The sequence below is a fragment of the Salvia splendens genome, chromosome 20 (genome assembly GCF_004379255.2).
Source record: "Salvia splendens isolate huo1 chromosome 20, SspV2, whole genome shotgun sequence".
Classification (NCBI taxonomy): Eukaryota; Viridiplantae; Streptophyta; class Magnoliopsida; order Lamiales; family Lamiaceae; genus Salvia; species Salvia splendens.
This window is the reverse complement of record NC_056051.1, coordinates 16,862,651-16,889,325: the sequence shown is the minus strand read 5'-3', so window position 1 is coordinate 16,889,325 and position 26,675 is coordinate 16,862,651. Positions and strand designations below refer to the sequence as shown.

Below are 26,675 nucleotides of genomic sequence, written 5' to 3'. Positions count from 1 at the left end.
CTTGAAGGATGCGCTGCACGTTCCGGACATCCGGAAGAACCTAGTTTCAGGATCAATACTAGTGAATAAGGGTTTTAAACTTGTATTTGAATCCAATAGGTTTGCATTGTATAAGTTTGGGAAGTCCATCGGAAAAGGTTATGTAACCGACGGACTTTTCAAGCTTAGTGTAGCAACACTTCGTGTTCCAAAGCCATTGGCTAATAAGAATGAAGCATCTACTTCCTCCTACTTGACTGAGTGTACAAATTTGTGGCACTACAGATTGGGACATGTAAGTTCAAATGCCATTAAAAGACTAGCAAACCTAGAGTAAATAAAGGCAAATAAAGTCTACACTAAAGATAAATGTGAAATTTATCTTGAAGCCAAAATGGCCAAGTTACCTTTTCATTCAGTAGAAAGAAACACGAAACCCCTTGAACTAATCCACACGGATGTGTGTGATTTAAAGTTGGTGCAAACTAGAGGTGGTAATAGAAGCGTTCAAAAATTACAAGAACGAAGTAGAGAATCAACTTGGTTGTAAAATCAAAATGATTCTAAGTGATAGAGGAGGCAAATATGTAGCCTCGTTTGAAGAACTATGCAACACAAGTGGCATAATTCATCAAACAACTGCTCTCTATTCACCACAATCTAATGGGGTTGTAGAAGGCAAAAATCGAACTCCAAAAGAGATGATGAATGCACTGCTACTCAGTTCAAGATTACCACATAACATGTGGGGGGAAGCTGTTTTGACAGCTAACTATATCTTGAATAAAATTCCACTAAAAGGTAAGGATGTCACTCCCTACGAGTTGTGGAAAGGAAGGAAGTCATCTTACAAATACCTCAAAGTGTGGGGGTGTTTGGCAAAGGTGATGGTTCCTCTGCTGAAAGAGGTTACAATCGGACCTAAATCGGTTGATTGTATCTTCATTGGATATGCGCTTAACAGTAGTGCATATAGATTTGTTGTTCATAAGTCTGAAATATCGACTGTGACTGTTGGAACAACAATTGAATAAATAAATGTTGTATTTCTTGAAAATACATTTCTTTGTAAAAAATAAGAAAATGTAGCATCTAATTCTGAAGCAAGAATTGAGGATGAAATAACAAGCTCTAAGTCGTTAGATAATGAGCCCGAATCTCGCAAGCGTGCTAGGCCTGATCCAAATTAGGCAGTAACGAGACGAAGCAATAGGGTTAGAACACCAAAATCTTTTGGTCCCGACTACATTGCCTTCATGTTGGATGAAGAACCAACGTCTTTGAAAGTAGCCTATGCAGGCCAAGACGGGCTGCATTGGAGAGAAGTTGTTCAAAGCGAAATTGACTCAATTTTGCTAAACCACACTTGGGTGTTGGTTGATCTTCCCGAAGGTGCTAAACCTCTAGGATGTAAATGAGTCCTTAAAAGGAAATTTAAGGCCGATGGAACAGTTGATAAATATAAAGCCCGATTAGTAGTCAAGGGTTTTAAACAAAAGGAATGACATGACTTCTTTGATATGTACTCACCTGTAACGAGAATTACTTCTATAAGAGTGCTTCTCACGATTGCTGCATTGTACAATCTTGAGATTCACCAAATGGACGTAAAAACTGCGTTTCTAAATGGTGAACTCGAAGATGAGATCTATATGGAACAACCTGAAGGTTTTGTAGTACCTGGACAAGAAAATAAGGTCTGCAAACTGGTTAAGTCCTTATATGGATTAAAACAAGCGCCGCTCCAATGGCACTTAAAATTTGATAATGTAATGTTATCAAATGAATTTAAAATCAACGAGTGTGACAAGTGTGTCTATATTAAGAATACTGATAACGGATATGTTATAGTATGTCTCTATGTTGATGATATGTTAATCATGGGCAGTAGCACCCGAATAATTAACGAAACTAAAGCCATGTTGAAAAGAAATTTTGACATGAAGGACATAGGTCTAGCCGATGTAATTCTTGGAATGAAGATTCTAAGAACATCCGAGGGAATCACCTTAACAGAATCTCACTATGTGGAGAAAGTGCTAAAAAGATTCAATGCTTATGACAGCACGCCGACTAAGACGCCTATAGAGCTAAATGTTCACCTTAGCAAGAACAAAGGCGAACCTGTTTCACAAGAAGATTATGCGAAGGTTATCGGGTGCATTATGTACTTGACTAACTGTACGAGACCCGATATTGCTTGCGTCGTGAACAAGTTAGCACGCTACACGAGTAATCCAAGCAAAGAGCATTGGAAAGCTCTTGTAAGGGTTTTGAGATACTTAAAACATACTCAAAATCATGGGCTGCATTTTGCAAGACACCCCCCGGTACTTGAAGGGTACTGTGATGCGAACTGGATATCCGATAATAAAGACTCACTTTCCACTAATGGATATGCCTTTACTATTGGGGGTGCTGTTGTCTCGTGGAAATCCACGAAACAGACTTGTATAGCTCAATCAACTATGGAATCCAAATTCATAGCTTTAGACAAAGCTGGTGAGGAAGCCGAGTGGCTTAAGAATTTCCTCGAGGACATTCCATGTTGGTCTAAACATGTGCCTCCGGTGATGATTCACTGCGATAGCCAGGCCACTATCGGAAGGGCGAATAATGGCTTGTACATGGGAAGTCTCGACACATTCGTCGACGACATAACACCGTGAGACTCTTGATCACAACTGGCGTGATTACAATTGACTATGTGAAGTCAATAGATAATCTAGCGGATCCGCTAACCAAAGGGTTAAACCGTGATCAAATGAACAAACTGCTAGAGGGAATGGGACTGAAATTCACAAACTAAGGAATGATCTTAGTGGTAACCCAACCACGATGACTGGAGATCCCAAGAACTTGGTTCAATGAGAAAACTAAGCTATGAAAGTTCGTGTGAAACACTCACCAAATCTATTCCCCAGACAACAAAAGAGTGTTGCTAAGCTTGCCTAGTGGTGAGGCTAAGTCTATGACTTTTAATGAATCCTAGAGATCTCCAAGAGATGGACTTCTCAAGAAGATAGAGTAGGGCAAGATACTCAAATAGGAATCACCTATGTAAGTGTGAAGTGTGGCCGCTTCGTATTAAGCACATATGAATCCAAAGTGGTGTCCAAGGCCGAAATGGACACAAAACCTGAGAACGGATGAGGTTGAGGTGTTTAAGTGTCAACACCATTGTCTCAATGCACACGATGGAGGAATAGTTCAAAGCATCGCGCTACTAGTCCGTCGGTGTATTCGATGATGTTGACTATGGATGGTTCAAAGCCACAAACTACCTATCCTAATACTTACATATCTCATGAGGGTTGAGCTTGTGTCTGCATGCATATGCATTTGGCTATTTCCACTCATGTGGGGATTGTAGAAATCATGGAATAAAATATGCCCAGTCAATGGATTTTGACCAAATAATAAATGTGACGAGACATCTAATTTTTGAAATTAAATGATATAGCGTCGATCTACATTTTACGTAGATAAATATAGTATATTCACTTCCTCAAATCCGATTTTCGGTGAGTGAGAAATAGTAGATTAAAGTTGGGTATAATTAGCTTTTAATTAAAGCTTGGAATTTGAGCTTAGGGAATAATTAACTAGTGTTAATTATCCCACATAGGAGAAGTGACACATCTTTTAATATGCATAAATTAAGTGACTTTATGTTACTTAATAATTATAGTGGACCAAGATGGGTGAAGGGGCCCACACGCGCGCACACGCACGCGCCGCCGCCGCCCGCCCGCCCGAGCCCGAGTCCATTCTCGTGCTCGTGCTCATGCTAGTGCTAGTGCTCGTGGTCGCGGGCCTCAGGCCTCGAGCTCGAACTCGATCTTGGACTTGGATCTTGGCATTAGGTTTTTGGGTGGTCTTTGGGCTCGGGTCTGGACCCGTAGTAATCTTTTTAGACTACCGCTGAGTCAGCAATCCAAGTGGCTTGACACATCGTCAAACGTGGCATAGTCAAAGCCTACACGGCTGCCACGTGAGAAATCCACACGCGAAAGGCACACTCCTGCCACAAGTTTGTAACCTCCGACGGTTACGAATGAGCCATGATGAGCCTTTATGGCTTGGTTGACCCTGCATGGTGGCTTGGCCTATAAATAAGCTAGTCATTCCACTGCATTTCACACACTGAATATCACAAGCATACTTCCTCTCTGCATAGTCTTTTCGAAGCTCTGCCATCTTCCTCTTCCAGTTGGACGGAGCTCGTTCCAACTGCGGTGTTGCAACGAACGAGACGTAGCCGTTTTATCATTGGGGACGACGTGCTAAAAACTGAGAACACTACCGGGGCGTATCTCGTCTTGCGGAAAGAGGGGTTCCTCGACTCGGCTAAGTTCATCTTTACAGTTTCGAATTTCTTATTGTAATTTTCGTTTCTACTTTCCTTTTCTTCGACCTTCTCTCGGGTTGTATTACGCCCGGTTAGTGTTTTTATAGCTATATCTCCAACATACCAGACGAACAAACTTCTCTATTCTTGCCTCAAATTTTCCCTCCACGTGCAACTAATAGCTCATGACATTAAGCAAGTCCAAACAATGTTGAAACTTGCTCTGCGGGACCGGCTTGGTGAACATATCAGTAGGATTATCAGCTGTGCCAACTTTCTTAACCTCAATTCTTTTCTCATTTTTCAGAAAATGATACCTCACATCAATATGTTTAGTCCTCTCATGGTGGACTTGATCTTTGGCTAAACAAATAGCGCTCTAACTATCACAGAACACAATAGCTTGATCTTGATGTAAACCAAGATCACCAACTAGCCTTTTCAACCATATTCCCTCTTTAGCAGCTTCTGTCAATGTCATATACTCTGCTTCAGTCGTAGACAAAGTAACAGCAGCCTGCAAGGTTGCCTTCCAACTAACAACAGAACCACCAAGAGTGAAAACATAGTCAGTCATAGATCTTCTACCATCAACATCTCCAGCATAATCAGAATCAGAATAGCCAGTCACAGAACAATGAGTATCACCTCCATAAACGAGACCAACATCATACGTACCTCTCAAGTAACGAAAAATCCTCTTCACAGCCTGCCAATGCTCCTTCCCAGGCTGTACCATGAACCTGCTAACAACACTGACAGCATGTGCTATGTCTGGTCTACTGCAGACCATAGCATACATCAGACTCCCAACTGCATTTGAGTACAGATGAATGTTTGTGGCACTTGGAGTATCAATAGGAATAGATGTAGACATGTCAAATCTTGACAAGATCTTCTCAATGTAGCTCTTCTATGACAAGGAAAGCTTCTTCTTTTCTCTTTCCCTAGAAATCTCCATGCCTGTGATTTTCTTTGCAGCACCCAAATCCTTCATATCAAACTCAACACTGAGATGAGCCTTCAACTTCTGAATCTCATACAACGACTTCGTAGTTATAAACATATCATCCACGTACAGAACAAGATAGATCGTGGAACCATCATCAGCTTTGTTGTGATACACACAACAATCATACGGACTCCTGCTGTATCCCAGCTAGATCATGTAGCTGTCAAATCTCTTATACCATTGCCTCGAAGACTGCTTTAGTCCATATAACGACTTCTTCAGCTTGCACACATAATCCTCTTTGCTCGGAACCACAAATCCATCTGGCTGAGTCATGTAGATATCTTCCTCAAGCAATCCGTGTAGGAAAGCCGTCTTCACATCTAGTTTCTCAAGCTCCAAATCATAATGTGCAACTATCGAAAGTAACACTCTGATGGAAGTGTGTCTGACCACTGGTGAGAATATCTCATTATAGTCAACCCCTTCCTTCTGCGTGAATCCTCTTGCAACTAGCCGAGCTTTGTATCTAACACCATCATCTACTGTGGTCCCTTCCTTCTTCTTGAAGATCCATTTGCAAGTAATAATCTTTCTCCCCTTAGGCCGTTTGACTAGCTCCCATGTCAGATTCTTCCATAGTGATTCCATCTCTTCTCCCATTGCAGCGAGCCATTTAGCACGCTCACTGCCCGAAACAACTTCCTTATAAGTGGATGATTCTTCAGTAGATGGTTCATCTTCCACCTCACTGGCAACTTGTAGTGCATATGTCATCATGTTCTCAAAACTGTACTTCAACGGAGGCTTCACACCCGTCCTCCTAGCTCTGTCAATAGCAATGCTTCTCTAACGAGCTTCTAGATGAACATCAGAACTAGTAGTATCAGTAGTAGCTTCAGCAGCAGTGTGTTGATCTTCTCCACCTTGGAGTTGTGATTCACTCTCATCGTGAGTGACTTGCAGCTCCACCTGTTTATCAACACCTTCCAAATCCTCTGCAGCAATAAACTTTACAGTAGAGTTAAGCATATAATTTTCATCAAACACCACATTCCGACTGAGAATAATTCTATCCTCTGAAGGCGACCAGATTCTGTATCAAATTTCTTTTTACAATTCCGGCTGCTCAAACTTCTTTTTAGTTGAGATATTGGTGCAGAGAATTAAAGGCTTAGCTTTGAAAGAATAAGTCCCTTATTGGTATGATTAAATGAATTTGCCTACTTGCATTCCATTTATTTCCTTTGTATAAGAGCACTCACAGTGGTCGCTGTCCCGCAAGCCGCGTGGTTGGCTCGGTAGTTGGGACGGCGCCACTGCGCGCCATCAAAAAAATGGGGTGGGAAGGGCGCCGTGACTTCGGTGGTCGCCGAGCAGGCAACGACAGTCGCTCGACGCCCATTGTGCGCCGTCAGACCGTCGTCCGACCGCCGAGCAATTTAAGCTTTTGGAAGGGATTTTTTTTAGTGTGTTTTTTTTTTTAATGTAGTATGTTTGCGTTTACTTCTGTGTCCAAGTAATTTTGTAATCGTTGTTTTAAATATTTGACGAAACACCAACAACATAAAATGAATTAAAATGGGAGGACTATTGGAAAGGTTGTTGGGAGGGCTGAAGGTATTTTTGGGAAGGCTTAATTAGGGGTGAATAAAAAAATCGAAAACCGAATATCCGAACCGAACCAAACCGAAATTTTAAAATTCGGTTTTTTCGGTTTTTTGGTTCGGTTCGTTATTAAAAATTAAAAAAAATCCATTTTTCTGTTCTGGTGAAATAAAAAATTGAATAATCGAAAAACCGGATTATATTTTAAATATAATATTATATATATATACATATATATATATATATATTCTTTTAATTTATTCTTTATATACGTATATATAAAATAAATATATAATAAATATTACGTACATACATATATAGATTTATATACTATTAATTTCGTTTTTTTTTAGTTTTTCGGTTATTTCATATAATTTCTGTTTTTTCGATTTAGTTCGGTTTTTTAAGTTTGGTTTTCGGTTTTTGGGTTTCGGTTCAGTTTGAGTTTTGAATTAAATTCGGTTTTGGTTCGGTTTAGGTAAAAAACCGAACCGAAACCTGAATGCTCACCCCTAGGCTTAGTGATGCGGTATGAGGTACTTTTGAGAAGGTTGTTGGGAGGGCCTTCCCATTGTGCTCTAAGACTATCTTCATCCGTGACACTCACCCAACCCAACCCCAATCAACTTTTTAATAAAATATTCATTTCTCTATCCTCCACATACACAACTCTCCCCCAATTCAACCCCCATCAACTTTTTTACTTCCATCAGTGACCCCAACCCAACCCAATTAAATATTTTCTTTTTCATATATTTTATATTAATATTTTAATTTATAGTTAATTTATATATATTAAATAATGTCTAAAAATTATAATAAAAAATATATGATTCAAATTTAAAACAGAAAATATTAGCTATTCAAATAATTAAAACACAATATAATAATAAATTACACACATTAAAAAATACAAGGCGATAATAGAAATAAACAAACCAAAATACAAATGAAGAGTGAAAAAAAAAGCTAGCTTAAACAAGATAAACATTAGTACATATTTAATTGTTTGTGCCAAATTTAATCCAAATGTGCTCAATCAAATCTTCTCGAAGAGCAATATGAGCTTCTCTATTGCGGAGTTGAGCTCGATTAGTCATATATGATGACAAGCTCCCGATCCGTTGAGTGGAATAGCGAAAGGCTTCAAAAACAAATTCATAACTAAAATTAATAAAAAAATCAAAAATTAATTTAGTGTAAAATGTTCAAGATTAAACTAGTGACCAAATTTATACAACTAGTGATAAAATAAATCAATAAATAAAAGTAAAGAAATAAAAAAAAAGTAATCAATATTGTCCAATAGGAGAAAGACATGTGTGAATGACACCCACTTTTTACTTGGGCCGGCAGGGTGACAATGGAAGAAAGGGTTGGGTTGGGTTTGGTTTTTTTTTTGTTTAGAATTATTTTTAATTGCATCTTTTTTGTCTTATGTGGGTGACCTTCTCTCCATGGTCACCGATGGAGATGGTCTAATAGAATAGAATGTTCATGTGATGGAAAGAAGTAGAAAATGAAATGGAAATACAAAGTACTCCATCCGTCTCTGAAAAATTGTCACTTATTTCCACTTTTGTTCGTCTCTAAAAATTTGTCACCTTTCACTTTTACCATTTTTTGTAGAGGACCCCACATTTCACTAACTCATTTCCCTTCACATTTTATTTTAATACTAATATATAAAAGTAGGACCCACATGTCACTATCTTTTTCAACGACTTTTTGTTACATTTCTTAAAGCCATGTCAGATCAAATGGTGACAAATTATAAGGGACAGAGGGATTAATTGTCTTCTCATCACTATCTTATTTCGTTCCTATCTTCATTTCATCTCGTCATTAGTAACGGATTTAGGAACAAATATCTTGAGATACACATTCAATATTTATTAATAATGAATGAGTTGCCGCCCAATACTTATTAGTAATGGTGAGTATAACTGTCACCAATATCGAAATTCATTATTGTCGATACCTGGCAATCCATATATCGAAACATTGAAACATAGTTATTACATTTGAGAAGTTACATCAAACAACAAAATCAAATATTATAATTTTAAATGATAATATTACATTAAAAGATCAAAATTGTTTATTATTTTCAAAATAATGATTTAGTAGCAAAGCATAGTTAATTAGACATAACATGACGGGATGTAGTATCCAAATCCAATTCTATATAATTAATAAAATGCATGTTACGTTATTACCCGATTTTACGCATACTAACATTTTTGTCATTTAAATTGGTAGCTTTGAATAGAAGATGGAGATGAGATTGCTGCCACGAAACATCAGAGTGGAGGTGGCAATCCAGCAGCCTTTGCACGAGTTTAACAATGTATCTTTAATACGCTGTTTATTATTTAAAGCGGATGACTTTTAATAATTTATGTTGTTTTTCTAAATTTCTTTTTACTTTTTATGTTTAGTATCTTTATGACGAAAAAGATTTGAAAGTTTAGTTTGATCTCCATAAAATAAAAGTATGCAATTTTTAGTTCAAAATGTTTGTTAACAACTTTCGTTTTAAAACACTAATCAAAATTTCTTCTCCCATATGTTTTGAGCTGATTTTAAGTACTTAAGATTGTAGCCACCAAGATTATATTATTGCTTCTCATGTCAAATTATCATTGTCTAGTTTATTTAGCAAGTATTATTACTGCTTGCACTTGACATCATTATACGAGTGATGAAAATATTAAAAGGATTAGTTTGATTTAAGCCATTAAGATAGCAAGTTATGATTAGTTTCTAGTATAATGATGAAAACATTAAAAGGATTAGTTTGATTTCAGCCACTAAGATAGCAAGTTATGATTAGTTTCTAGTATAATGATGAAAATATTAAAAGGATTAGTTTGATTTCAGCCACCAAGATAGCAAGTTATGATTAGTTTCTGCATATTGTCACCGACTAAAAAGAAAAGGATTGATGATTGATAAGTTATATGTATTTCATGAATCTCAATTTACTGATAATTCTTTTATGAACATCTTATAGTACCATCTTTGAATACGATAGTGAAGAGAGAAAGCTAAGGCTCCGTTTGATACACGGAGTTGATGGTGTGGGATTGGAATTGGAGCCTTCAATTCTAAATCTAGTGTTCGGTATAAAAAATTCTTGGATTTGGAATTAAATTACAATTTCACAATTTGAATTCCATATCAAAAGTATTGGATATCTAAATATTTATTTATTAAATTAACTCACTACACACACACACACATTCTTACACACACACTGCACACATTCGCGCACGCGCGCAAACATTCACACACTGCACACATTCACAAACATTCACACACTGCACACATTCACACATTCTTACACGCACACTGCACACACACATTGAACACATTCTTACACACACTGCACACACACATTCACACACACATTGCAAACATTCAATTTTTTAAATTCAATTCCATATCAATTATTTCATTTTACCAAACAAAGAATTTGGAATTGGATTCTAATTCCTTCCAACTCAATTTTATACAATTCTAGTTCCAATTCCGTGTACCAAACGGACCCTTAAGAGAGTTGGAAATGAATGTTATTCGTTCTTTGAATATATTACAATTAATACAAGTTCGGCTGCTTGCAAAGTTCGCATAGTTCTACCTCTGAGATTTTCGGATACTCAAATACTCCATAGATATGCAGAAGTTTCTCCTTAATTCAAACAAGTACTCCCTCCGTCTGCGAATAGGAGTCTCGTATTTCCATTTTAATCCGTCCGCGAATATGAGTCCCGGTTCACTTTTACCATAAATGGTAATAAGGTCCCACCTTCCACTAACTCACTTCACTCATATTTCATTTAAAACTAATATATACAAGTGAGACCCCTATTCCACTAACTTTTTCCACCCATTTTTTCTTAACATTCATTAAAATTCGTACCGCCAAGAAATGAGACTCCTAATAGAGGACGAAGTAAGTAATCATTATCAAGGACAATGACTATGGATTTAATCAGTTATACGGTTGGTGTTGAATAGAAATTGCGATGCCACCGGCATTGACCTTTGCAAAAGATTTATCTAACCTAAACATTTAGAATGATATTATGGTTATTATTTATTTAAAATTTTTAATCATATTTAGAATTGATCTAATTTTGGTAGATGACTTGACTTAAAATAGTAAATTAGTTTGTTTTTTTAGATGGTGGTAATATGTCATAGTGCACCCTGCTACTGTTTTTCCTTCACACCAATTAGATACCAAATTCAATAAAATGGAGTATAGAATAACCCAAAGTCCCAAACAATAAAAAACATTAGTACTATGTCATAGCTGAGCCCACATTGTGGCCCACCGGCCCGTTATCAAATTAGCTAGTATTGCTACTAATTTCTTTTGTTTAAATTTTTCTCAACATCTCCTCCTCTTCCTCCCATTGCTGCTGCCGCCGTAGGAGGGCGAGACTGAGGCCTAGGCGAAGAAGCGGATTGCGTCAACGACGAGAGAGACCTGCATATCAATTTCTAGAACATTAGGTACGGAGTATTATTGAGTTATGCTCCAGTTTTGATGCCTCTAATTATGTTTTGAGACCTGCATAGCAATTTCTGCTAATTATGTTTTTGAAGAGAATAATTGCCCGCTTTATGCATCTAATTTGATTGTTAATTATTGTTTGAAGAAATTTTGTTTTGGGTTGAGCTATAGCTCGTGCTTCAATTGATTTTCTTTTTGGCGTTATTTTCCCCCTTTTTTCTGTGCTGGTGTTGTATCCTCTGTTTCTCGAGCTTTTGCCTCTGATGTTATGGTGAAAGTCCTTGTTTTGGTATGTTATGTTGTTAGCTTAATAAGTTATGATTTCAAGTGTCACCTGTGGTTTTTGCGAGATATTTTATTTTGTTCTGGACAATTTCTTGGCATCTGTTTGAATGGAATGAATTTTTCATGAAAGACAATTTTGCATTTGGAAGGGACATTATTGATTCATTTTGAGAGTTGAATTAGCTGTCAAATTGATTGTATAATACTAAAATGGAAGTGCATCTTTATGTTTTAGCCCTTTGATTTGATCGAATCAAAGCTCCTATCGTGAAAATCAGGAAAGCATGTGATATTTTATGCTTGTTGTTCTCTACTAAGTAGTGCTATTGACATATAAAAAAGTTGAGGGTTCAAGAAAATTAAAGGTTAAAGATGAAGGATTTGCTACCGTCAGCGATTAAAAACAAAGAGAAAAGGTCGGAAGTTCATGCGAAGTTGAAGCACCAGAAGAAACTTGAAAAGAAGAAGAAGGCCAAGGTTCGTGAAGCTGCAGAGAAGCAAGCATTGGAGCTGGGGGAGGAGCCTCCTGCAAGGCCAGTCCCTCGGACCATTGAAAACACCCGTGAGCTGGATGAAACTGTTTGTAAGCCTGATGATGAAGAGCTATTTGCTGGAAACGAGGCTGATGAATTCAGCTGCATATTGAAAGAAGAACGCGCTCCTAAGGTGTTGATCACAACATCTCGCTTCCACTCCTCGGTATGTTATTGGTAACAGCTTTTGTTGAACCGTCTGATTTTCTGTATATGATACTGTAGCCTTGTGTGTTTTCCTTGTTAATGGTGGTTCATTCTATGATCTGCAGAGAGGGCCTGCATTTATTGATGAGCTTATCTCTGTCATCCCCAATGCTCATTATCATAAAAGAGGAACTTATGACCTTAAAAAGGTATTCATGTCGACACCATATATATTGTATTTTCCTAGTTAAAATGTGATTCTAAATTTGTGTACATTTTGTAGTTTTTTTACTCTTCGTGCTAACATCGTTCTATCAGATTGTTGAATATGCCAATAATAAAGATTTCACCTCCATCATAGTTGTTCATACCAACCGTCGGGAACCAGGTTAATCTTTGCCCTCATCTTTACTAGCACAGTAATAGTTTATACAAGAATTCATTAATATTTCAAATCTTTCCTGAAAAATAGTTTTAATAGATCAATGAAGCCGAAACTCTTGCATTGTGTTTTGGAAAGTCAGTTTTGTTTATAACTCTTATGACCCAATGCAGATGCTTTACTAATTATTGGATTACCAAGTGGGCCTACTGCTCACTTCAAATTATCGAGGCTCGTTTTGCGGAAGGACATTAAGGTAGGATGATCATTTCCCTGTTGTCTGAGTACATTCTTAGATGGTCAGTGAATTGTCATATTTTAACTCGTGGTCTTAATAGTCTAGTACTATCACAATTTGCTAGTCCTTCAACTTAGAATCCTTGTCATTCCAGCTCTGCTGATGAATTTTGTGTTTCCATTGTTTTGCTTCATGTTTCACTGAGTTGGCTTTGATATGTATATATTTCAGACGTAACATTGCATTTCTAATAATTTCTCAGAATCATGGAAATCCAACCAACCACCAGCCTGAGTTGGTTTTCAATAATTTCACAACACGCTTGGGACATCGTATAGGCAGGTAATTTTACCGTGATTTATTCAACATACTTACACATTCTAGGTGATAAACTATCATTGTTGATATTTGAACATGTAGCTTTTTATTCTGTTCTCTTTATTATGTTGTAGTTACACACGTCACTCGGCTTTTTATTAAGAGATTAAGTCTGAAATCTGCTAGTGTTTCTCCCTCCTACTTCATTCTGGATCCACATGTATCTGTTTAGAATTGAAAACAGAAGTTGTCATTGTTTATGTGGCTCAGGTTGATACAGTCACTGTTCCCACAAGACCCCAATTTCCGAGGACGGAGAGTTGTTACATTTCACAATCAGCGTGATTTCATATTCTTCCGCCATCACCGGTATGTACTCATGCATATGATACTGCTCTGTGTTTTCCTGTATGATGACACAAGTATCTTCTTTTTCCACATTGTTGCATGTAAAAGATACATTTTCGAAACAAAAGAAAGCAAAGAGCCTGAATCGAAAGGTAAAGGGAAAAAGGAGGTGGCTAAAACTCAAGAGAAAGTTATTACCAGGCTTCAGGTTTGTCATTCCTATACGCTCGAGCATCACCCCTAATAAATAGTCATCTTAACTCAAACATAAACACGATATGCAACTGAGTCTGCCCAATTTTCCATGATCCTTATATCTCAAAATTGTAGGAATGTGGTCCTCGCTTCACTCTGAAGCTAATCAGTCTTCAGCATGGAACATTTGATACAAAGGGAGGTGAATATGAATGGACACATAAGGTAATCTTTTTATTCATGTGCCGACTTTGCAGCAATGTTTACTCGTTCACCCTCTCACCTCCAACCCGATTTTCCCGAAAATGAGTGCTTACATTTCGTCTCCCTTCTTACCAATGGCAGCCTGAGATGGACACCAGTCGGAGAAGGTTTTTCTTGTGAAGCGCTCCGGGGTGCGATTTTTGTAGCCAATTTAATTTTAGATGTGATTTTCTTGAAGAATTTGTGTTGCCTTTTCTGTCTTTTTTTTTGGCTCCAACTTTTCTTGCATTATGCAACTCGATGTAACTTTTGATGGAAGTGTATAAGATTAGCAACAGATAGTTCAATGACAACAAAATCATTTTCTGTCCAACGGTGTCGTATTATGACATGACAACAAAATTTACATTATTTGCAACAATTATGGAAAGTTCTATAAACTTTTGACATTTCTCTGAGTTTTATACTATCAATTATTACGTTATTATATTGAAATCAAACCAGCCTCCATTTCAACCTATTATAAGTAGTTGAACATATTTATCTATACAACTACAACCATATTTCTTGAAGTATTAAAACATTTCAAAGTCACAAACATATAAAAACTTTTAGTTGGATCACCAAACCCCACCTATTAATTCTACCTCAAACACTCAATACATATAGACATAATTTAGCCAAGCATATAATCACCAAATCTCTTAGATCATACAAAGTAAAGGTAAAAAGGAACATGGATCATCAAATTAGAGCCATGCAATATGCAATCAAGATTGCAATCATCTTTTCTCTCTTCATCTCCCAAAATCTTGCACAGGTGCAACAACAACAATGCATGAACGAGCTTCAGCCGTGCCTAAACTATCTCAACGAAAAAAACCGGCCACCGGAAAGTTGCTGCCAGAATCTCGATTATGTTATTAAGTCAATGCCCGAGTGCCTGTGCGCTTTGATAAGCGTCCAGGGCGCCAATCAAGCCGAGCAAGCGGGCATCAACGTCACTGAGGCACAGACGCTGCCGGGAAGGTGCGGGCAACGTATTAACCCGCTAGGGTGCGTGACGGGAACGCCCGATACGAGATCGAGGAATACGGTTCAAAGTTCGAGCAGCTTGAAATTAAGGTCTTGGAGTTTGCCTGTGTATGTTGCTGCAATATTAGTAATTTTACTGGATTTGTAGTATATTATCCGGTTCTTTGTGGTTGTGGTGTTGAAGTCTTGTATGTGTGCAAGATTAAATTAAGCTTTTAATTTCTGTTATGAATGTATTGTATCATGTTTGAATTTATTCTTTAACAAATAATCATTTCAGTAATGTTATGGGTTGCTATACTAAATTATTTGAGTTTTTCTCATGATGCCTGGTTAGAAGAAACTGATTCATGTGACTGAATGTCCGGGAAACAAAGTTACAATTAAAATCCAAATTATAAAATAATTATAAAATATAGACTAGAGTCCAATTTTAGTCCCTTACATTTGTTCTAAAATTCTTTTTGGTCCCTTACATTAAGTTTGTAACATTTTGATCCCTTACATATTGTTTTGGTACCTTTTGCTCCCAAACAAGGTTATGGGACCCGAAAAGAATTTTATGGAAAATATAGGAGACCAAAATTGCACTTTAGTCCTTGATTATAATTAAGTTATTAAATTGATCAAACATTTTGACTATTAATTTTAACATAAAATGATTATTTTGGACCAAAACAATATATTTGGGACCAAAAGGTACCAAGACAATATGTAAGGGACCAAAATGTTACAAACTTAGGGTGTGTTCAGTTTGTTGAATATAGCCAGTTTTGGTGTTATTTTTGGGAGATTTCATCCGTTCATCTTCACGAAACTAATTTTGATCGGCCTGCTAGAAACCCATCGGCCCGCACTATTGATCCATGTTTTGGTCATATATAATTCACAATGGCATCACAATATTTGATTTCTGCTCCGCTACTGTCATCCAGAATTGGACACGAATTTACAATTTTACCCTTCAAAATTTTGAATTCCCCTCTCTCACCGACATCAGCGTCATTTTGTGCTTTGCAATTGTGGAATTTCTCTCTGTACCTCCCACTCCGCAAGACCCGTTGAAGAGGAGACGGTCGGCGAAATACCACCTTCCTGACGAGGCCGACATCTACCTCATCAGATCTAATTAGTCTGTTGCTTTTCTTGCCTATTGGAGTACTCATTTTTTGTTACTTAGTTTCATTCAAATTTATATTCTGATTTGAATCTGAGAAGAAAATCCCCGTACTTCTTCGCCGGTCAGAAAATAACAGCCCATGCCCTCCTACCTGTCTTCTCCCCTAATTTCCATAACTTAACAAACTTCTCGTGTTCTCCTTCCCCTTCATTCACCAGAAAAGTCAACAAATATGGTTTGGACACATCTCTGTTGGAATCGTCGGAAAAATTCACACAATCGGTTGGGTCTCCTCCCTCTGTCATTTGCCATAATATCGAATCGGACTTTCCCACTCTCATCTATCCTTCCAATTTTTCTATATATCTGGCATACAAAACGATCCGCCGAATTCCCACCTTTTCATCCTTCTCTCATCTCTTTCTCTTTCGCCGGAAAATTAAGAAACGCGGCTCATAAGAAATGGAGAAATTGGATAATGAATTTCCAAACAATTGGGGATGGCTGCTGCAAAGATGCCGAAGGGAAGGGGAATTGCAATGGGGGCAATTAGTTGAGTAGATTTTTAGGTTTTATTTTAACTTTTTTGATTATTTATATTTTTATAAAAATGGAGGACAAAATGGTCAAATTGCAAGTATATGTCATATCAACTGAAACTCATAAGGTTCACACCAAACGCTACAAATTAAATATGGGTTGGTGGGGCCACCCACATTTAATTCTAGCCGGTTTCATTACATGCAAAAACAATTGCGGTTAACTAAACACGCCCTTAATGTAAGAGGCCAAAAAGAATTTTAGGGCAAATATAAATGACCAAAATTAGACTTTAATCTAATATATATACACATAAGTAGTTGATGTGCTGTATTCGTGGATGATACATGTGGCAGTTTAAAGGATTCAGATTGCCAAATACTAGGGAGATGGCGGCAAGGAATGAGAAATTTCATGTTTTTTTCAAAAAAATTACTCCCCGTCCCCTAACAATTGTCTATTTTTATTTCGACATGAGTTTTAAGAAATATAAAGGACAGTGAGTTGAAAGATGTAACACCCCTTACTCGGTAGGTAAACCCACCGAATAAGTGATGGCACGTTTCAGTATCGAAAACCAGTACTGAAATTTTCCTTTTTCTTTTTAGCTTAAAAGCACAATTAAAATCTATTACATTTAAAAACTTAACATTTATCCAACTGAAGATTAAAGATTAAACTATTATACAACATGCCACGACTACTAAACCAAGTTGACCACCAGTGACTTGCAAAAGATGCAAAGCTGCGCAACACCACTGACATAATATCAACTCTATTGACCAACCGGGCGAGTGCGGCGAGTAAACGCGGGAGGGGACGGGAACTCCTGAACATCCTCGGGGAGGTCGTGGGAACCCCCGCTGCTGCCGCCACTGTAATCATCGGTATAGTTCAGTCGCTGCTTCTTCGGCCAGCCAGCATCGACACCTGCCCAAAATTTCTCGGAGTCCATCAGCACCTCATAGTAGTTCCAGTAGGTGAACTCCTTATAAAGCCCGGGCACGGGGAAGGCTTTCTCCGCTATCCTCCTGCAGTCCTCGTCAGTTTGGCCACTGGTCTGCATGCGGAGGACGTTGGTGTACAAGCCCGAAAATCGAGAGACCGCAGCTCTGATTCGGTCCCACCCCTTCCGGCACTCCTCCCCGCTGCGTGGCCTCCCCTCCGGGCAAAATGCCTTGTAGGCTGCTGCTATTTTAGCCCACAAGTTGACGATCCTCGGATTGTTCGAGGCGAGGGGATCATCGCAAACACTCACCCATGCCTTGGATAGCTCGACGTTCTCCGCATCCGTCAACTTCCTCCGTGTCGGACTCTCGTCGTCAGTTGGCTGCGACGACTCGCCGACCACCCTCTTGCCCTTGCCCTTCTCATTCTTTGGCGCGCCCCAACCCCGCCATACTCCCCCCGTTTGAACGGGAGTGTCCGCATCCCTGAGATCTATCCCCATCTCCTCTAAGGAGAAAGTATCACACCCAGTGAACTACGTCTCCGATGGGGTCAATGTGTACGAAGAAGCAGTCAAAAAATCAAAACTGGGGCGATAGACATTGTCCCCCCCCCCCCCGCATCCCCTGCATTCCCGGCTGCCACCTTGGCATCATCTGCATCCCGGGTGCCCACCCCGACATCATCTGCATCCCGGGTTGCATCCTGGGTACCCCCCTGCCCGCCCGGCATCGCCGATCCACCCTGCATCCCTTGCCATCCCGGCATACTACCCCCGGATGCCATCCCGGGCATCATCTGCTGCCAAGGGTACATGTTGTAGTACCCGGCCATCGGACCCCATCCACTTCCCACGGGTACCGTGGGAGTTTGAGACCCGCTCGTCACTGGAGTAGACTCGTTGTTGTGCTCCATTTCGCGTCGTTGCTCTTGTACAGAAATTAAGATAGAGAGAAAACTCGTTAAAACAAGTGGTGCGAATGAAAATGACGTGCAAATCGCGTATATATAGTGTTTCGAAAATTAAATAAAAAAAATAAAAAAATCGGCTGGCCGATCGCTCACCGATCGGGAGCCTGCAATGGCGGCCAGCCGATCGGTGAGCGCATCAGCCAGCGCCCGGGAATCGGCCTGCGCTCGCTATTTTTCTTGCCGATTTGGCGCTCGCCTGCTGCAATGGTTCGGCGAGCGGACCGGCCAGCGCCGGGAATAGGCTAGCCGGTCCGCTCGCCGCCATAGTGGATGCTCTAAAGTTTAAACATCCAAGGTTGATCATCACGACTTCCATTTGAGAAATTGTATCTATCCATTTCCACACTATTTTCAGTTAATCATAGCTCTAACAGTTTTCAACACTTCGGAAAACAACCGATCTAAAAAGCTTTCCACCACATTCTAGCGATTGATCGAGTCAACTTTCATTCAAAATTCGAGCTCAATCATGCGATCCAGCGCTTCTCCAGCTCCACCATCATGCCTTGCAACGTCCGGAAAAATCGATGCGGTTGGTCTCGAGCACGACGTTGAGGCAATTATGAATTGGCTCCGTCGAGATGCCCGCGAGCTCCTCTTCATCCCGATCGCCGGAGGAATCGGTAAAACAACCCTGGCTCGAAATGTTTATCACGATCCCTATTTCATTGATACCTATGATATTCGTGCTTGAGTTACAATATCTCAGGAGTATAGTTTCAGCGACATTTTGGCAAATCTGCTTGTTTCCATGAAAATATTCGTTAGAGAAGACATATCTAGATTGAGCAAAGAGGAAATTCCTTTGAAAGTTCACCAAACGCTAACGAATCGAAGATATTTTATCGTAATTGATGTTATGTGGAGTACCAACGCCTGGGATGAGATAAAGCCCTATTTCTCCAACAACAACCACACAAGTAGGATAATATTGACCACGAGGTTAGAGGATGTGGCTGGGTATATTGTTCGTCTGGAGAAATTCCATCAGATGCAATATTTGAAAGACGATCAGAGTTTGAGTCTGCTTAAGAAGGAGCTGTGTAAAGGGGAATGTCGGCTTCCGATGGTGGAAACGATGGAAGACATAGCAACGAGGATCACGAGGAGCTGCGGAGGGCTGCCCCTCGCGATTGTGGTGACCGCGGGACTTCTCTCGTAAGTCAGTGAGACGGAAGCTGACTGGGAGCAGATCGTCTTCACCTCGAATCTGGCCATCACTACGGATGAGGACCAGTATACTGCGATCTTAGATTTGAGCTATACCAATTTGCCTCACCATTTGAGGCCTTGTTTCTTGTACATGGGAGGACTTGGTTAGGAGAAATCTTGTTTTGGTTACAAAGAGGAAGTCGAATGGGAGAATCAAGAGCTGTGGCCTTCATGATCTGTTGCGCGACTTATGCCTTATGAGATCCCTGGAAGACAACTTTCTTCTATGCTTTATGGGTTCGTTTTTCCTACCTGAAATCTTTGCAACTCAGTGATAAAGGGGGAGTGTGGAAGGTATATACATGTGGAAGCAGGAGAGTGGTTTACCCAACCGAAAGTGAGGATATTGAGGAAGAAGTTCAGCAAACTGAAAGTGAGGAAATGGGGGAGTAAAAGTAGTTGCATCAGCATCAAATCTCGGCAGTCAAGAAGTCTTTATTCATTAGTCAAATTTGTTATTATGTTCCTTTAAATTAGCATTGAGTCTCTCTATTTATAGAGAGACTCAAAGTGGAGAGAATCATCTTTGGGGATCAATATTTTGGGCGAATTATTCGCAGGCCTCCTTAGCGAGGATAGTTCTTTCATATTCATTTTCCTTTCAGTTCAGTACTCAATAAAGCCGAGAGCCTTTCCCTCTAACAAATTGGTGCGGTGACGATGGTTGCAACTCGAAGCACGGACTCGCGACTGGATGGGTTAGAGAAGGCGACCGGAGACTTGGAGAAAGAGGTCGACTCTGCCAATGAGTCGATTGCCGAACTGACCGTCCAAGTCAAGGTGATCCAGTCTCAACTCGACTTACTCGTTAAGGAATTAAGGACGAGCCATTCCAACGACAATTCTGGCCCAAAGACAGGGCCCACTGGTGAGGGCTCCAGCAACAATCTCGAGTCCAACACAGCGGCTACGGAGGGTAGCGGGTCTTTAACTATGCCCACTTTTGACGGCTCAGAAGCAAAGGCTTGGCTGGCCAGAGCGGAGCAGTATTTTTTGGTTCAGAAAACGCCATCGGAAAATCGGGTGGCGTTGGCAGGGCAGGCTCTGCCTTGGTACCAGCTGCTGATTAAGCGCTGCCCTACGCTCTCGTGGGCAGAGTTTATCCGGGAGCTTCTGAAACGATTTGGGAACAATGGGGCTCGCGACGAATATGAGGCATTCACGTCAGTACGCCACATGGTGTCCCTTGCGGAGTTCGTAGCAGCCTTCGAATCTTGCCTTGGGTAGGTTCCAGATCTAGCTTACACGGGGTCCCTTGGCCGGCCTTCGGCTGGAGGTTCGTTTGCAGATGAAGGCGGCCAAGATCGCCGACTATGTAGACGCGGTTCAGCTAGCCCTGGACATCGACCAGGCATCGGGGAACCCGCCGACGAATCCATACCCCAAACCTGCGCCGATGGCTGTGAGTCAGGGTAGATCATTCTCGAAAGGATATTCACAGTCCTTTTCTTCACAATCAACGGGGGGTCCTCTCGACCTCCGGCGCGCCATTTTAGGACTATGTCTTCGGAGGAGTACACGAAGCACCTTGCGGCTGGGACTTGTTTCAAGTGTGGTCTGAAGTTCGGGCCTACTCACCGGTGCCCTCCGAAGACACTGAATGTATTGGTCGGTGATGGGGACGAGCTGTTCTCCGATGAATCCGATGACCAGGCTGAGAAGGTGGAATTGCAGCTCTCTGAGTTATCTTTAAATGGGCTTGACACGTCACACACCTTGAAGCTATTTGGGTCCATCGGTCCTCACCAAGTCAAGATAATGGTTGATAGCGGCGCGAGCCATTGTTTTATTTCAGACCAAGTCATTTTCGCCCTAAAATTGACGGTCACGCCCACTTCGCCCTACTCAGTGAGGTTGGGCGATGGTTCTAGAGTGCAGGCTATTGGGATATGCCAAGACTTGGTTTTAACTATGGCTTCAACAGATTTTTGTCTATCTTGCTACGTTTTCCCCCTTCGAAATGTGGATGTCATTCTAGGAGTAACGTGGCTGGCAGCGTTAGGAGATGTGACTGCCAATTGGTAGACCTTGCGGATGACATTCTCAGTCGATGACCGAATGCTTACTATCCAGGGAGATCCTACTCTCACTCGACGGGCCTGCTCCTCCCACGACATCAATTCTATCACAAACGACGACTCTTGCTGGGTCTTGCGATCCTTGGAAAGCACTGCATAGCCAGCAGGTTTTGGCCTCAATGAGACACTCTCAGCCACAGCACAGCGCCAGCTTCGGGATATCATCGCAGCGTTTCCCTCTGTTAGCTATGCGACGACTGCGCTGCCTCCGGTGCGCTGGATTGACCACCAAATTCCTCTCCAACCAGGGTCCCAGCCAGTCTCGGTGCTGCCTTATCGTTATAATCACTTGCAGAAGGATGAGATGGAGAAGCTCATCGCTAAAATGCTGGCATCAGGGGTCATCCAGCCAAGTACGAGCCCCTACTTGAGCCCAGTCCTCCTCGTCCGCAAGAAGGATGGCTCGTGGCATTTTTGGGTACACTATCACCAGCTGAATAAACGCACGGTGCCCGACAGATACCCTATTCCAGTGATCCTATTCCAGTGATTCAAGAATTATTAGATGAATTACATAGGGCGCGTTGGTTTAGCAAGCTGGACCTCAAAGCGGGATATCACCAAATCCGCGTGGCTACTGCTGATGTTCACAAGACTGTCTTTCGCACTCACTCGGGCCACTACGAGTTCCTTGTGATGCCTTTTGGCCTCACCAATGCTCTCGCAAAATTTCAAGGACTCATGAACGACATATTCCAGCCATTTTTGCGCAAGTTTGTTTAGGTGTTTTTTGACGTACAACGATTCTTGGTCAGCCCATCTTCATTACCTTCAACAGGTTTTCTATTTACTACAGGAACACGCGCTGGTGGTCAATCCAAAGAAGTGTTTGTTGGGGCGTGACAGCGTGGAATATCTTGGTCACATAGTTTCCTTCGAAGGAGTTCGAATGGATCCTTCAAAAATTTTAGCGGTACTGCGGTGGCCGACTCCAACAACTCTTAAGGGGGTTCCGTGGATTCTTAGGCCTCACCGGCTATTACCGGCGTTTTATAAAAGACTATGGCAAGAGTGCGGCTCCCCTAACTGCACTTTTGAAGAAATCTGCGATAGGTCCCCAGAAAAAAAAGGCATGGGTTTGGCCTGTTGAGGTGGAGAGGGCGTTCTCTGAAGGCGGCCCTAACTTCTGCCCCCCTCCTTCGTATGCCTGATTTCTCGAAGGAATTCGTCATCGAGTGCAATGCGTCTGGCCGTGGTCTCGGTGCCGTTCTCATGCAGGCCGACAGCCGGTCGCTTATTTCAGCAAGACCTTGTCTAGTCGCTGGCTCGCTAAATCAGCTTATGAGAAGGAGTTGATGGCTCTAGTCCTGGCCATCCACGATTGGCGCCCATATTTATTGGGGCGTCGTTTTGTGGTTCGCACCGACCAGCGAAGTTTGAAGCAACTATTGGCACAACCTCTTTCCACGCCGGCACAACAGAATTGGGCAACCAAACTTCTTGGCTATGATTTCTCCATATTGTACAAAGACGGGAGGCTTAATCGTGCCGCTGACGCGCTATCTCGCAGAGACGAGGAGACTCTCGAGCTCTCCACCTTATCACACCCAACCTGGCCGGTCTGGTCCGAGATGCAAGCCACGATCTCAGCTGATCCCTTCTTGGCAAAGATCAAGGCTGACCTTGAGGGAGATCGGCCTGCAGCAACCCAGTATGAACTCATCCATGGCGTTCTGTTTTACAAAGGCCGCATCGTGATACCAGCCCAATCATCTTGGATTCCTAAGCTCCTGGCTGAATTTCATCTCACACCAAGTGGAGGTGACGCTGGCGCATACCGCACCTATAGACGCCTCGCGAGCAACGTCTACTGCCCAGGAATGATGAAGCATGTCACAAATTTTGTGGCGGCTTGAACATGCCAACGCCATAAGTCTGACACGCACTCCCCAGCAGGGTTGCTGGTACCCGTCCCTATTCCGGAGCGAATTTGGGAAGATATTAGCATGAATTTTCTCTCCGGTCTTCCCAGGGAGGTGGGATGGATTGCATCTTCGTGGTAGTGGACTGTTTGTCCAAATACACCCACTTTATTGTACTCCGCCACCCGTTCTCAGCAAAACAGATCGCAGACCTGTTCACTAAAGAGATAGTGAGACTTCATGGCATCCCAAGATCCATCATTTCAGACCGAGACCCAATTTTCCTGAGCTCATTTTGGCAGGAGTTGTTTCGAGCTACGGGTACCAAACTCAAGATGAGCTCCGCATATCACCCAGAAACGGACGGCCAAACGGAGGTACTAAATCACTGTTTACAGACTTACTTACGTTGTTTCTCTTCCGATCGACCAAAAAATTGGAACCGTTGGCTGGCATGGGCCGAATATAGCTACAATACAAGTGCGCACTCTGCGTCGGGCCCGACCCCCTTTGAGGTTGTTTATGGCCGGCCGCCGCCGACTCTTCACAACTTCCTCCCTGGCGAGATTCGTTCACAGGCCATTGTCGACAGCCTCCGCTCCAGGGACGAGGCTCTTGCCCTTTTGAAACACCATTTGCTGCGCGCCCAGCAGCGTATGACCGTGGCAGCTAATCGACATCGGAGGGATGTTGAATATGCAGTAGGCGACTCGTTCTTCTTGAAATTCAGACCTTACAGACAGTCAACCTTGTTTACTTCCACTAACCGAAAACTGGCTCCACGATATTTTGGTCCTTTTGCGATTGAGGCGCGGGTGGGCAAGACGGCTTACTGATTGAAGCTTCCCGACAGCTGTCGCATCTACCCAGTGTTTCATGTCTCCCTTTTGAAGAAGGCAATCGGCTCAACGGTATCAGAACAGTCACTTCCATATGGCATTTTGGAGGCTGATCCTCCATTCTTACCAGAGACAGTTCTCGATCACTGGTCCACGTGGAGCAGGTTCTGATTAAGTGGGAAGGTCTGGGAGAAGACGAGGCAACGTGGATGGACGTGGTTGACGTACGCGGACAGTTTCCTTACTTCCGCCTTGGGGACAAGGTTGTTTTGTCCGACGGGGCAGTTGATAAAGAGGGAATGTGGAAGGTATATACACGTGGAAGCAGGAGAGTGGTTTACCCAACCGAAAGTGAGGATATTGAGGAAGAAGTTCAGCAAACTGAAAGTGAGGAAATGGGGGAGTAAAAGTAGTTGCATCAGCATCAAATCTCGGCAGTCAAGAAGTCTTTATTCATTAGTCAAATTTGTTATTCTGTTCCTTTAAATTAGCATTGTATTCGCCTATTGTAATCGCCTATTTATAGAGAGACTCAAAGTGGAGAGAATCATCTTTGGGGATCAATATTTTTGGCGAAGTATTCGCAGACCTCCTTAGCGAGGATAGTTCTTTCATATTCATTTTCCTTTCAGTTCAGTACTCAATAAAGCCGAGAGCCTTTCCTTCTAACACTCAGCTCCGTTTTAGTATTTCTCATTTTAATATCCTTGCACACATTGACGGCTCAACTATTCGTACTATTATATGCTACAGCCATAGTTCAGTAGGCTCTTTGGAGAAATTTAGGTTGCTCAGGGTTTTGGATATGCTAAACTCGAAAATCCCAGCTCGTGTGTTTGGCTGAATGATCTTAGGTTTCTTGCTTTCAGCTACTCCACTGTGAATCCCGCGTCCGTATCAAGCCTCCAAAATCTCCAAACCTTGATTATTTATTCAAATAACTCTTCTGTGGTGGTTCATTTGCCGGTTGAGATATGGAAGATGCCATGGTTAAGGCATCTCATCTCCCCCTCGTTACAACTCTTGCTCCACCCCGATGGAGCAACTACTCCTTCCGAAAGGTTGCAAACGCTTTCGCTTGCAACCAACTTTGAATGTAATGAAGGGATGGTGAAAATGATTCCTAATGTTAGGAAGTTGGGAGTATGTTACTCTCAAGAGAAGCTATCATCTAGAAAACCTTCAACGTTCGAATCGACTTAAGAAATTCAAAATGGAGATACGTGGTAGTTGTTGTCGAAAATGATTTTTTAAACTGCGATACACTAACCGGGCAATACAACCCAATGAAGTACGGAGAAAGTAAACTGAAATAAATTGAATTGAAAATACAAAACAGAATTCGAAACAATAAACTGTAAAGATGTAATTGTAAGCCGAGTCGAGGAGTCCTCTTTCCGCAAGACGAGATACGCCCCGGTAGTGCTCTCGGTTTGGCGTGTCGTCCCCAAAGATAAAACGGCTTCGTCTTGTTCGTTGCAGCACCGCAGACGGAACAAGCTCCGGCGAACTAGATGATGGCGATGGCAGAGCTTCGACGGGAAGACAATGCAGAGAGAGGGAGAGAGCTATGCAAATGTGTTGTGTGTCTAATTATTTTGCAATGCATGAAGTGACTGCCTATTTATAGGCCAAGTCTACCCGCAGGAGCATTGATGGAGTCAAGAGTCATCAACTCATCATGTGTGCCATGATGGATTGACTGTAACCGCCCGGGGGTTACTGACTGGTGCACTAGCCAATGGGAGCTGAAGACACACGACGCACCTGGACATGCTACACGACGGGATACACCATGGACCGTCAGGGTCCATTGGGGACCTTTCGTCTCCTGTTATAGGTCGGGGTCCAGCGGGGACCTTTTGACTCCCGTTGTGAGTCGGAGTCCAGCGGGGACCTTTTGTCTCCCGTTGTGCATCGGGGTCCAGCGGGAACGTTTTGTCTCCCATCATGCGTCGGGGTCCAGCGGGACCATGACGTGGACCAGGACCCGTCGGGGATAGC

The 26,675-nt window shown here is 41.6% G+C and overlaps 4 protein-coding genes across 6 annotated transcripts; 3 read left to right on the top strand and 1 right to left on the bottom strand.

Moving 5' to 3' along the window:
• Window positions 1-4,709: 4,709 nt before the first annotated feature.
• LOC121781566 (secreted RxLR effector protein 161-like) lies at window positions 4,710-5,207 on the bottom strand. The gene has a single exon (XM_042179289.1). It carries the CDS (start codon window positions 5,205-5,207, stop codon window positions 4,710-4,712), a length of 498 nt encoding a protein of 165 aa, XP_042035223.1.
• A 6,059-nt stretch (window positions 5,208-11,266) lies between these two features.
• On the top strand, window positions 11,267-14,438 carry LOC121782455 (ribosome production factor 1-like). 3 transcript variants are annotated; one of them, XM_042180308.1, is made up of 10 exons: window positions 11,267-11,414; window positions 12,066-12,399; window positions 12,506-12,589; window positions 12,699-12,768; window positions 12,936-13,018; window positions 13,263-13,342; window positions 13,589-13,687; window positions 13,775-13,874; window positions 13,997-14,086; window positions 14,207-14,438. In XM_042180308.1, exons 2-10 carry the CDS (start codon window positions 12,073-12,075, stop codon window positions 14,243-14,245), a joined length of 972 nt encoding a protein of 323 aa, XP_042036242.1. In that variant the 5' UTR covers window positions 11,267-11,414; window positions 12,066-12,072; the 3' UTR covers window positions 14,246-14,438. The 3 variants fall into 3 exon arrangements, with proteins under 3 accessions (XP_042036242.1, XP_042036241.1, XP_042036240.1); XM_042180307.1 differs by having other exon boundaries at window positions 11,275-11,414; window positions 12,043-12,399; XM_042180306.1 differs by having other exon boundaries at window positions 11,282-12,399.
• A 363-nt stretch (window positions 14,439-14,801) lies between these two features.
• LOC121781565 (non-specific lipid transfer protein GPI-anchored 30-like) lies at window positions 14,802-15,248 on the top strand. Its single transcript, XM_042179287.1, has one exon. It carries the CDS (start codon window positions 14,802-14,804, stop codon window positions 15,246-15,248), a length of 447 nt encoding a protein of 148 aa, XP_042035221.1.
• A 3,901-nt stretch (window positions 15,249-19,149) lies between these two features.
• On the top strand, window positions 19,150-20,285 carry LOC121781564 (putative late blight resistance protein homolog R1A-3). The gene is made up of 3 exons (XM_042179286.1): window positions 19,150-19,236; window positions 19,390-19,838; window positions 20,165-20,285. The coding sequence occupies exons 1-3, from the start codon at window positions 19,150-19,152 to the stop codon at window positions 20,283-20,285; spliced, it is 657 nt and encodes a 218-aa protein (XP_042035220.1).
• Window positions 20,286-26,675: the final 6,390 nt, after the last annotated feature.